Source organism: Herpailurus yagouaroundi, unplaced genomic scaffold (assembly GCF_014898765.1).
Source record: "Herpailurus yagouaroundi ecotype Mexico unplaced genomic scaffold, PumYag 161, whole genome shotgun sequence".
NCBI classification, from domain to species: domain Eukaryota; kingdom Metazoa; phylum Chordata; class Mammalia; order Carnivora; family Felidae; genus Herpailurus; species Herpailurus yagouaroundi.
In genome coordinates, this window is record NW_024412402.1 from 10,736,870 (window position 1) to 10,748,752 (window position 11,883).

The 11,883-nt window shown below is 60.9% G+C and overlaps 1 protein-coding gene across 15 annotated transcripts in view; it reads left to right on the forward strand.

The window, feature by feature from the left end:
• PHLDB1 (pleckstrin homology like domain family B member 1) overlaps positions 1-11,883 on the forward strand; it is a 46,297-nt gene that overhangs the window by 17,120 nt on the left and 17,294 nt on the right. For 10 of the 15 annotated variants that reach the window (XM_040483218.1, XM_040483211.1, XM_040483204.1 and 7 more), the window contains 6 exons: positions 1,098-2,443; positions 5,044-5,325; positions 5,750-5,890; positions 6,022-6,159; positions 8,757-8,885; positions 9,252-9,407. In XM_040483218.1, coding sequence (XP_040339152.1) covers positions 1,098-2,443; positions 5,044-5,325; positions 5,750-5,890; positions 6,022-6,159; positions 8,757-8,885; positions 9,252-9,407 — 2,192 coding nt within the window. The remainder of the gene's footprint in view (positions 1-1,097; positions 2,444-5,043; positions 5,326-5,749; positions 5,891-6,021; positions 6,160-8,756; positions 8,886-9,251; positions 9,408-11,883) is intronic. The other 5 variants (XM_040483208.1, XM_040483215.1, XM_040483216.1 and 2 more) reach the window with 1 other exon arrangement.

Genomic DNA, 11,883 nt, shown 5'->3' on the forward strand with positions numbered 1-11,883 from the left:
GAAGGAAGCATTAGGTCGAGCCCCTGCTGGCGGGTCCCACCTGCCGGTGCTTAGGTCCTTGGGCCCTGCCCCTCCCCGCCAGGCCATGCCAGCTGATTACTCAGCGGAACAGCTGCAGTTTGTGTGTGAATTATTGATCCCCAGAGGAGAGTCAGGTGATTGTTCCAGGGAACCAGCACAGCACCCCCCTCAACCCAGCTGCCTAGGGGGTGGGGTGGGGTGTAGACCGGGAGGCTGCCAGTGAGCCTCCCATCCGAGGCTTTGCAACGAGGGTTCAGATGGCCGTGGGATGACAGGTGTCGGTGTGGTACTGGGACAGGTGGACATGGGTGTCTGGTGAGCCCCTCAGAAGCCCGGGTTCCCAGCCCACTCCCTGGCTAGCTTTACCCGCTCTCCCTTAGCCTTGTCATGCCACTCCTTCCCTCAGCTGTTCCGGGCACCGGTTCCTGGGACTCCTGGTTGGTCGATGAGGCCTGGGGCAGGGCCAAGGCAGGCTCTTGCTGGCGTGGCTTGATGGGCTCATGATCGGAGGCGCCGAGCTGCCCCTAGTGGCTGGCCAGCCTGGCTTCCAGAAGCCACCCAGCAGTGCCAGGCCCCTCCCTGCCTCTGATTGGGCAGAGTAGTACGGCACACACCTCTTGCCCAGCGCTGGAGGTTTTGCCTGTGGTTTTTCCTGGGTCTCAGCTGCTGTGCTGGGAGGTCCTAATGTCCTATTAGGCTGGACCCCCCCACCCCGAACTTCTGGCCAGCTCCATAGCATCCCCTCCATAGAATGTCCATCTGCCCTTCCTGAAGGAGAGATCTGGGAGGGAAACCAAGGCAGGGAGGAACCCGGTCTTGGGGTGAGCCCGCGATAACCGGGCCTAGAAGTGCCTGGCATCGTTACCAGCTCTGTCCTAAGTCATGAGGCGTTAGAGCCAGAGGAGCCGCACCCGTGCCCTTCCTTTCCGGACAGGGAAACCGAGGGCAGCTGATTGACGGTCGTGCAGCAGGTCAGTGGTAGAGCTGGCAGATCGCCTCCCTCGTTCTTGGGCACGTACAGCTCCCCGGTGGTTGGAGGCCAGGGCCTGAGGCACCTTTGTGTTTCCCATCCGCAGAATCGGAAAGCCTGGTGAATGGGAACCACGCGCCACAGCCCGCGACCCGGGGCCCCTCTGCCTGCGCCAGCCACAGTTCCCTGGTGAGCTCTATTGAGAAGGACCTGCAGGAGATCATGGATTCGCTGGTGCTAGAGGAGCCCGGAGCGGCCGGCAAGAAGCCTGCCGCGACTTCCCCACTGTCGCCAATGGCTAACGGTGGGCGCTACTTGCTGTCCCCGCCAACCAGCCCTGGTGCCATGTCTGTGGGCTCCAGCTACGAGAACACCTCTCCAGCCTTCTCTCCGCTCTCCTCACCAGCCAGCAGTGGGAGCTGTGCCAGCCACTCACCCAGCGGGCAGGAGCCAGCACCTTCCGTGCCGCCGCTGGTGCCTGCCCGTTCCTCTAGCTACCACCTGGCCCTGCAGCCCCCACAGCCCCGACCGGGCGGCGCCCGCTCCTCCGAGAGCCCCCGGCTGGGCCGGAAAGGGGGTCACGAGAGGCCTCCCAGCCCCGGCCTCCGAGGTCTGCTGACGGACAGCCCCGCGGCCACTGTCTTGGCGGAGGCCCGCAGAGCCGCCGAGAGCCCCCGGCTGGGTGGGCAGCTGCCCGTGGTGGCCATCAACCTGAGTGAATACCCAGCTTCCGGTGCCCGCAGCCAGCCCACGAGCATTCCCGGAAGCCCCAAGTTGCAGCCTCCGGTCCCTGCTCCCCGAAACAAGATCGGCACCCTCCAGGACCGCCCTCCCAGCCCTTTCCGTGAGCTGCCAGGCACCGAGCGGGTGCTGACAACCAGCCCCTCACGCCAGCTGGTGGGCCGAACATTTTCAGATGGGTCAGCCACCCGCACCCTGCAGCCTCCTGAGAGTCCCCGCCTGGGCCGGCGGGGCCTGGACAGCATGCGGGAACTCCCTCCGTTGAGCCCGTCTCTGTCGCGACGGGCTCTCTCCCCCATGCCCACCAGGACTACGCCAGATCCCAAGCTAACCAGGGAAGTGGCGGAGAGTCCCCGGGCCCGGCGCTGGGCAGCCCACGGGGCGTCACCGGAGGACTTCTCCCTGACGCTGGGGGCACGGGGCCGTAGGACACGGAGCCCCTCACCCACGCTCGGGGAGTCACTGGCACCCCGCAAGGGCAGCTTCAGTGGCAGGCTGAGCCCAGCCTATAGTCTGGGCTCTCTGACCGGGGCTTCGCCCCGCCAGAGCCCCCGTGCCCAGAGGAAGCTGTCCAGTGGGGACTTGCGGGTCCCTGTCACTCGGGAGCGGAAAAATAGCATCACGGAGATCAGTGACAACGAGGACGACCTCCTGGAGTACCACAGGCGGCAGCACCAAGAACGGCTCTGGGAGCAGGAGATGGAGAGGCTGGTGAGCAGATGCCCCGGAGGCTGCCGCCGTCCACGGCGGGGTCCCTGCCAGGGCGCGGGCAGGCCAGCTGGCAGAGCGGGGAGGGGCCCTTGGACAGGGCCTGGGCTTCTCAAGCTTTTCTCCTTCCGGGATGCACCTTAGTGACCTATATCTCAGGGGTCTGGTGCCTGGAAGAACTTTCTTTGAAGTCTCTAAGGCTTTATTTCAGATGCACGTTAACTTTGCTTTTATTCTGTAACACAGCGTTTGTTTTAACGTGTAAGTTAAGTTTTGCGTTATTTACCTGATGATAACAAAGCTGTAGGAAAACACACCACCTTTACAGTGAGGTCTTGCACCTCTCAGTTTGAGGAGCAAGTCTTAATGATGAGAAGCTGAGGCCCAGAGAGGGGAATGGGTTTGTGCAAGGTCACACAGCAAGTTCTGGCAGAGCCCGTGTTGGAATTCAAGACGCCTGTCTTCTTAAGGCTTGTTTTTTAGAAAAGCACCTTGTTCTTTAGAAAAGTTGCTTCTTTTTTTTAAACTTTTTTTTATTTTAAGAGAGAGAGAGTGCAAGCGGGGGAGGGACGGGGGGGGGGGGACGGGACAGAGGATCCAAAGTGGGCTCCATGCTAACAGCAGTGAGCCTGATGTGGGGCTTGAACTCACGAACCTTGAGCTCATGACCTGAGCCGAAGTTGGATGCTCAACTGACTGAGCCACCCAGGCACCCCTCTTTTTGGTCTTTTACAAATGGGTGGGAGCTGCTCACCCTGGCCCAGTGAGGATCATCTGGGAATGTGGGTGGCAGGGAAGAGCAAGAGAACAGGACAGGTCGCCCCTGGCTTTATCCCGGGCCGACTGTGTGATCGTGATTGTACGCATCAGCATGCGTGCGTATGTGTGCATTTGGGGGCCGGGTGTGGCTCCGGGCAGCTGTCCTGAAGATGGCATCTGAGCTGGGTGGGGGCCAGGATTCCCCAGATAGCGCAGGGAGCTCAGGGGGCTCTGGCTAATGTGGACAGTCGAGCACACGTACAGGAGGATGGATTCTGCCCTCTGTCCCTTGTGAGCAGAATGGGGTTGCTGGGGGGCCCAGGGCCCCTGGGATTGGTTTGAGGAGGAGAACCAGAAATGAGGAGGTTTGTCTGGAGGGCTTTTCAGAAGAGGTTGGGACAGCTTTGGGCAAGGTGAGGTGCAGGCTGGGTTGGGGAGAGAGGAGGAAGGATCACCAGTCTTCTCCTTTGCCACAGCTTCCCTTCACTGTCTTTGCCTCGACCTAGAGCGTGCTCGGACCACCCTGGGGTCTTATCCTGGAGAGGGAGCACCGAGTCTGGCAAAGGCAGAGTGACGGGCCCAGCCTCCCTCAGCTCCTCCATTCAGCCTCCCCACCCCCCAGGCACGAGGGCACACGGGCACACCTCACCGCCAGCCCTGACCTGCCCCACCTGCCACTTTAAATCTTGGAGGCTGCCCGCCCTGCCCCTCCCATCTCCAGCAGGCTGCTTATCTGGGTCCTGGGGCAGGGGCGGGGGCACTGGCCCAGCCTCCTGGGTGCCTAGGCTCCTCTGTTCCTGGTTTTTTTTTTTTTTTTTTGACGTGGAACTGGGCAAGCAGCAGGAGGGAAGCTGGGTACGTGTCCAGGGGGGTCGTGGCCAAACTCTGCAGTGAGGGACCCCTGAGGTTGAGGTACCCTGGAGAGCCTGGGCTGGGGGGTGGGGCTTCAAGGCTGGGACATGAGAGCGGGGGACACAGATTGGGGAGCGTGATTGTACCGTCCCTCCTCCTGGGCCCCTGAGAGCTGTGTGGCTGGGGTTTTGTGGGGAGGGGGTGGGTTAGGGGCAGGGCCTTGGAGCGCTCCCAGCTGGGCCTGGGCATTGGAGAGCGGAGGCAGCAGCTCACCTTGCTGGAAGGGAGTGGAGGGCAGCCTGAGAGTGACCTGGAGCTGGGGTAGGGGATGAGGAGGACCGTGTCCCACGTCTGTCTGGCCTGGTGTATACACGCTGGGCACAACTTTGTACGAACCTGTGTCACATCCCTGTCGGCCCACGGGTCTGTTTCCCAGCCGTCTGTGTCCGTGCCCACCTGTCTGTGTGCTAGGCTGTGTTTATCTGTGTGAGTGTGCGCCAGGGTGCATCCGTGCGTGCCAGGGCTGGTACCTGTGTGCGTGCCTGCCTGTCAGTGTGAGTGCAGAGCACATGTTGTGTCCTTGCGTGTCCGTGTTGGTGGGTGGGGTGTCTGCGTACCCTCGTGTCTGTAGATCTACGTGGACGAGAGTCAGCGCGAGTATCCGAGTGTTCATCTGTGTGCCATTGTGGTCTTCAGCCTGCTTAGCAGTCCGTGTCGCTGTGTGTCCCCGAGGAAGCCCATTCCGGGCAGAGTGAAAAGGGAAAGGAAACAGGAAGCTGGGAGGGGCTAGCCATGTGGGCAGGTAGCACAATGGCCTGGTTCCTCCTGCCTACTTCTGGGGCGCCCTTCTGACTCTGGGTTTGGGGCTCTCCTGGCTCGGTTCCGGGCCCCTAGCACCTAGTGTCATAGTTCTGTCTCCTGACTGCACACGGTGCCTCCGTCAGGACCCAGCATCCTTCCCTCTCACGCCCTGCCCTGTCCGCCCTCCCCAGGAACGCCAGCGCCTGGAGACCATCCTGAACCTGTGTGCTGAGTACAGCCGGGCCGACGGGGCACCCGAGGCCGGGGAGCTGCCCAGCATCGGGGAAGCCGCCGCAGCATTGGCGCTGGCGGGCCGGAGGCCCTCACGAGGCCTTTCAGCGGCCACCGGAGCCTCTGGGCGGGGCACCGAGGAGCCCGGAGGTGCCACCCAGCGCCTGTGGGAGTGCGTGGACCGCTCAGATGAGGAGAATCTCAAGGAGGAGTGCAGCAGCACTGAGAGCACCCAGCAGGAGGTGGGGGGGGTGGTGGTGGTGGTGGGGCAGCACCTGCTGAGGGGCTGGGGGGCAGAGGAGGCAGGGGTGGTGGAGGGATGGCTCGGTGAGGGGGAGGTGATTGAAGGATCGGGTTTGGGAAGACATCGGGGATGAGAGGCTGGGATGTGAGGAGGCAAGGAAGAGGGAGGTGTCGATGCGCTTCCCAGGTTCTCCCTATGCTCTGTGACCTGCCTGTCCTTAGGGCCGCCTCCAGGCCTGGCACAAAGTGGGAAACCTTCATTCCCTTTAGCTGAGCTGTACTGCTCCCCTTGCAGGGAGGGGAGTTTGCCTCCTCTCTGTCTGGCTACCCCTTCCGAGCGCCCTGAGGAATGGGGATCCCCTCTCCTAGTCTGGTCGCGGAAGGCTCCAGGCTTCCCCAGCTGATGGCTTCCCTCCCCTCCAGCATGAAGATGCACCCAGCGCCAAGCTCCAGGGGGAGGTGCTGGCCCTGGAAGAGGAGCGGGCTCAGGTGTTGGGGCGAGTGGAGCAGCTCAAGGTCCGTGTGAAGGAGCTCGAGCAGCAGCTGCAGGAGTCCGCCCGCGAGGTGAGCTGGGAGGGCCCGTAGCCTAGGCCAGCTGTGGCCACGTTCCTCCCCGGGCAGAGCCAAGGCCCCCGGAGGGGCCTGCGTCCATCTGCCTTGACTGGCCTTGACGGGGACCTTGGTGTTGGCCCCAGGCTGAAATGGAACGAGCACTGCTGCAGGGGGAGAGGGAGGCAGAGCGGGCGTTGCTGCAGAAGGAGCAGAAGGCCGTGGAGCAGCTGCAGGAAAAGTTGGTGACCTTGGAAAGCGGCATCCAGAAGGAGAGGGACAAGGTAACCCACAGCTGGCCTGGCCCCGTGTTGGCTGCCAGTGGCCCCCGGGGAAGGACAGACGTCTTCTCTGGGCCCCTTACTTCTCATCTCCTCAGTCTTCCTACGGGCCTGGTGGTCTCTGTGCCCGTCAGGGGAGGGGGGGGCCTTGTCCTCTGCGGAAGGTGTCAGCTCGAAGGGCATGGGCAGGGGCCGGACTGGGTTCTGGGATCTCCTCTGTCTGGGTCTCTGTGCTGCCTCTGGGTGCCTGCCCGTTCCTGGCCCTCCTAGGAAGTGCCGAAGCTGCTCCTTGGGCAGTGAGCACAGCCTGAGGGACAGGTGCCGGGGCGTGACTCGGGTGTGGGTCCCTCTGTCGAGAGAACGTGCCCCTCCCAGCATGCCTCGGGTGCTCAGGATGTGATCTTTGGGGGATGGCCTTCAGGTCTCTGCTTCCCCTGAGCCTTTCAGGATCTGCAGCTTCCCGTCCCAGGTGGTCCCAGCTCCTGCCCCCGACCCTTTCAGATTTCGTGCCAGCCTGCAGGGGTCACTCCGTCCCACAGGGGCCGTGCCAGCTAGGCCCAAGATGCCTACCAACGTGCCAAAAGCTCTGAAGTGTGGAGAGGGGCCATCTATTTCTGGACTTGACAGTATTTTTCCAAGACTTAATTTTCTTTCTGAATTTTTTGAGAGCGTCTTCCTCCTGTCCCAGTTTTGAAACTCTTAAAGATTCTTCAACAAACTCCCGGGCCCGCCCCCCGCCCCACAACTCCTTTTTTTGTTTTTGGAGCTTTGGCTCTGGCCCCCAAAACCACACTCCCAAATTCTGTGCCAAATTAACTCCACGCTTACCAACCAGGCCTGTACTAACGCCCCCTCTAATCACTGTCCTGGGCTCTCCGCATGCCCCTAACTGCCAGTGCCACCCAGGCAGGGCTGAGCCATGCCTGCTTTTGCACTAACTGTAGGGGCACCACTGTGCCCTTGACCTCTCCCCTCTAATTCTGCCTCCTTCCTTTCTTGGTGCGGGACTCCAGGGTTTTGATCAGAAAGGAATGGGCAGGGGGCACAGCTCAACTTGACTCAATGGTGCCTTGGCAGGAAGGGTAAAGGTTGGGGGAAATGCGTAGCTGAGGAGCTGCTCAGCCTGAAGAGTGTCCCCCCTTTGGAAGAGCCCAGGTGCAGCCTCCACAGATTGTTGGTGGTTTTCCTGTGCAGCTGGGAGAAGCAGGCTGCCCTCCAGCCGTCCACCTCCCGCCCCTCTCTTCCTTCCGGAGCGGAGGGGTCAGGAGGTCCGGCGGTGGCGGCATGGCCCTGGGGGGTTTAGACCAGTTCCCTCTGCCACACAGTGGCCGCCCTTCTAGCTTTCCTCTGGGGCTTCCAAAATCCAGATACCCCAACCGGAGGGTGGGAATGAGTAGGCCTCTCCTCTTCTCCCGCCCCTGAGCCATCCAGAATGTAGGGGGTATCCTAGAGCCTGAGTCCTAAGAGGGTAAAAGTGCTTGGAACCCAGGACTCCTCTCCCTGATGCGAGAGTGGGCCGGAGGGATGGGGCAGGGCAGGATTCGGCAGAAGAACTTGAAGTAAGCTCAGCATTTCAGAAGGAACCTGCCTAACCTCCTTTCTCATTGACCTGGCATGGCCTGGAGGCCTGGACTTTGCCTTCTCTCTGGGCCTAGTTATTTGAGGGGGTGGTAGGGTGGGGGGTGGGGAGGCAGTGGCCGCGGGGCAGGCTCGCTCAGCTTTCCTCCGCAGCCCATGGCTCCACTCTGGTTTTGGAATCAGTAATCCTAGTTTCTCCTCTGCCTGTCCTTCGGAGGGGTGACTCACCAGCTCCTCCCCTCGTCCCCCTTCCCGCCCTGGGAGGTGTCATCTCGCCCCAGACAGAGCTATCCACCTCCTCCCTGTACCCACTCCTGGGGCTCCTACTGCCATGGCAACGGCCGAACTAATTGCAACCCTCATCCCGCTGGAGTTCAGCCTGGAGTGCCAGCACCCACCTCCACCCAGGGCGGGAGGGAGGGAGGCCCAGGGAGTCGGGCCGGGGTCCCCTCTGCGACACTGCCGTAGCTTTAACATCCTCAGCTTCCGATTCATGCCAGACCCCTGGATGTAACCCTCGCTGTCCATGCCCCTCCCCACCCCCCAGGGTTAAATTTTGGTCTCTAGGCAGTGGCAGAGTCAGGGGGAAATAGGAGCCAGAGTCTCCGCGTTTGTGATGTGGGACCAGCTTTGGTCTTGACTGGTTGGGAGAGAAAACAGAAGGCTTTTCGTAGGACCCACCCCAGTGTTTCTAGTCCAGGGGACTCCAGGAGACCAAAATTTCTGCCCAAGACCCACACCTGCGCCCGTGTGACAGCTTCCCTTGCACCTGCGAGCGTCCTGTCTTCCGCCTCGCCTCCTAGCCTTTTCCACTCTTCTCTTCCGTGTTTTCCCTTTCTCTTCCTTCTCCTCTCCTGCTTACTCTCCTCTGTTAGTCCTCACCCCACCCCCTGCCGGCTCCCCAGCTCTCTCTCTCCCGCCCCTGCACCCCCCATGGCCGCTGCTGCCCGCGGGCCAGAGTTGAGGAGTGTGTGTTCTGTTTCTCCCTTGTGCCCGCCCTCCCCACCCCTCCCGCCGACCAGGAGAGGGCGGAGCTGGCCGCGGGACGGAGGCACCTGGAGGCCCGCCAGGCGCTCTACGCCGAGCTCCAGACGCAGCTCGATAACTGCCCCGAGTCAGTGCGGGAACAGTTACAGGAGCAGCTGAGAAGGGTCAGTTTCACCAGCCCCCCTTCCCTGGCCCCCGAGGGCCACCCACCCGGAAGACAGGAGAGCGGTGGGACGGGACCACCTGGGCCCTGCACTTCCTGCCGGACACACCAGGGTCGGTGCTGTGGCTTGGAAGGGACAGGGAAGGATTGGGGGGATCGATTTCCACCTTTCTGCTACTCCAGGCAGCGATGCCCATGAAAGGGGCAAAAAGCCAAGCAGAGCAAAGGGGGATGGGTTGGGGGCAGGTCCCTTTCCCCAATTTCCCTGGGGCCAGCCCTCACAACTCCCACCTCTGTGGCCTGGCCTCCCAGGCCCGGAGCGGTCCTGCGAGCACCATTCACCCCCCCTTGGTCGCTGTCGTTCAAGGAGGCCGAGGCCCTGGAGACGGAGACAAAGCTGTTTGAGGACTTGGAGTTCCAGCAGCTGGAGCGGGAGAGCCGCGTGGAGGAGGAGCGTGAGCTGGCGGGCCAGGGGCTGCTCCGGAGCAAGGCCGAGCTGCTCCGGAGCATCACCAAGAGGAAGGTGCGCCCTGCTCCCATCCCCTGTGGGGCCTCGGTGCCAGGCGGGGCGGGGCGAAGGCCAGTGAATTGGATCCCCGCTGATGACCCCATAAAAGTTAACTTTGCCTCTCTGAGCCTCAGTTTCCTTAAGTGCAAAACAGGAACAGGCTGTCAAGAGAACTAAGCAAGATGGTGTATGTGAGGACAGCGTGGGCTCCGATCCTAGTAAGCGCGGAGCGGACGGACAACAGCTGTTGTTAGTAGGCGTGGGCTCCCAGTGGGGAGTGGACCGGGCTCACACTCGGAGCCGGGCTCCGGCCGGGCAAAGAAATGAAGGGTGGAGGGACAGGAGGAGGAGGAGGCCGAAGAGGAGGCTCGCTGCTGCCCTTGCAGAGCTTTCTGTCTGGTGGATGTGCTGGGAAGCATGCGAGGTCCTGAGATCCGGACGTTTGAGCCAACCAGGGGTCCTAGAAAGGGCACCACCTGGCTTCCAGCTGTGGCTCAGCTGAGCCACGAAATAAGGGCATTGTGTGTCATATCCTCACCAGTCCGGGAGCTCCAGATGCTGTGATCCCCTGCTCCTGATCTCAGCCAGACCAGGACAGGATGATGGGGCAGAGGTGCGTGCGTGTGCGCAGTAAATTTGGGAGGAGGTTTGTGTTGAGCACGTGTTAGGAAGAGGTCAGGAAAGAGAATGGGGAGGATGGTCCGGGCAGTTCACGTGACTCTGGCTGAGACTACCAGGTCCGTGCACACACACGCATGCGTGTGCAGTTTGGAGTGAGTAGGTGGGGGGCGACGGCCACGAGATCAGGGGGAGGGGTGTCAAAAAGTGGCGACTGGCGTCTCGACGGTTGGCCTGAGTTTGGTGGCTTGTGGCAAGCTCCTGGACCTCCCCCGGAGTCCGGATCCCTTGCCTCTCTCCCTGAGTTTCTCTGCCTTACAAATGCGTCTGCTTCTGGCTGTGAGACAGATGGAAGGAAGAAAGCTAGCATTTCCCAAGCGCGTGGGTGCGAGCCAGGAGGTTTTCTTGGGTTATCTTGTGCCAACCTCAGGATGGTCTCACAAGGCCAGTGCTCTCATGCTCGTTTCACAGACAAGGAGATGAGGGCTCAGGGAAGCTACATATTTGTTCCAGACCTCTCAGTGTATGAGTTTGAGTCAGCGTGAGACCCTAGGCCTGCCTGGCCCAAAGAACCTTCCCCATTCCTCTGGAGAGAAAGCAGCAGGGAGCCCTAGATGAGCCAATCCCATTCCTCTGGGGTCTTGGTGGGTGTAAACTCCAGGAAGTTTGGGAGGGGTCGGCAGTATTAGACTCCTGTTCCCACCTCCCTGTACCCACCCTGGCTCCTAGGAGGTCAGCCACTAGGACCCCAGGGGTCACATTCTTCCCCTTGCTGTTGCTTTCTTCTTCTTCTTTTTTTTAAGATTTTATTTTTAGCAATCTCAACACACAACGTGGGGCTTGAATTTACAACCCCAAGATTAAGAGTTGCATGCTTCACTGACCGAGCCAGCCAGGCGCCCCTTCTCCTTGCCTTCTCATGAGCCCTGCTCAGCTTCTGTCCCTTGCACCCCGCCCCTCCCCTCCCCGTGTCCCACCCAATCCCAGGCTCTGTCTGCCCTCCCGCCCAATGTTCCCCTATCCTCTCCACTGTGATTCAGGGCGGTTCAGAATACTGGCTTTGGAGTCCTACAGATTTAGTTCCAATCCCAGCTGTACCGCTTACTAGCTCCTGAATATGTCAGTGTTCTCATCAGTAAAATGGGTGTAAAGGCACCTGCGTCAAAAGAGGTTTAAATGAGGTCACAAATGCAAAGCGTTTACCAGTTACTGCGTTCTAACAGGTTCTCGTCAAACAGCTGATCTTGCTGTGGGAATTCCTGCTTGGGCTGACCCCAGATTTAGGATAGCTCCCTTCTTCCCTCCCTCCTTGCTCATGTCTTGCTCTTAAAGGTGGTGGTTTAAGGCTGCCCCTTGCAGGAAGCCCTCCTGGGATTAGCCCAGCCCGTTTTCCCCGAACCCCATTCTTCTCTCTCACGTGATTTTCTTTTCCTTTTAGCACATGGTTGTTGAGCCAGGCACTGTGCTCAGCCCTACTGGGGATATGGAGACAGAAAAGACCCCGACCTTGCCCTTGGATCTGACAGTCTGGGCGGGGTGGTGATGGAGGCACATGTTCACAAGTACCAGTAATACGAGGCAAATGGTGACACAGAGTAATCTGAGCACAGTGGAAGGAGCAGAGGAATTGAGTGGTAATTGAGGAAGATGTAGGAGAAAAGTTTCACTCGGACTGGTCTAGGAGGAAAAGTGAGCTCTTGGTGGTGGAAAGACAGGGACAGCTCTCCTGGGGCAAGGGGGCAGTGTTAGGCCTGAGGGTGTGCAGCTCTGTGGCTTAGTGTGCCACACGGCCGGGCTGGGGGGGGGGGGGCACAGAAGGCCGGGGGGGGGGGAGGGGGGCCGAAGAGCCTAGGCCCAGTCCCGGGAGCCCTCG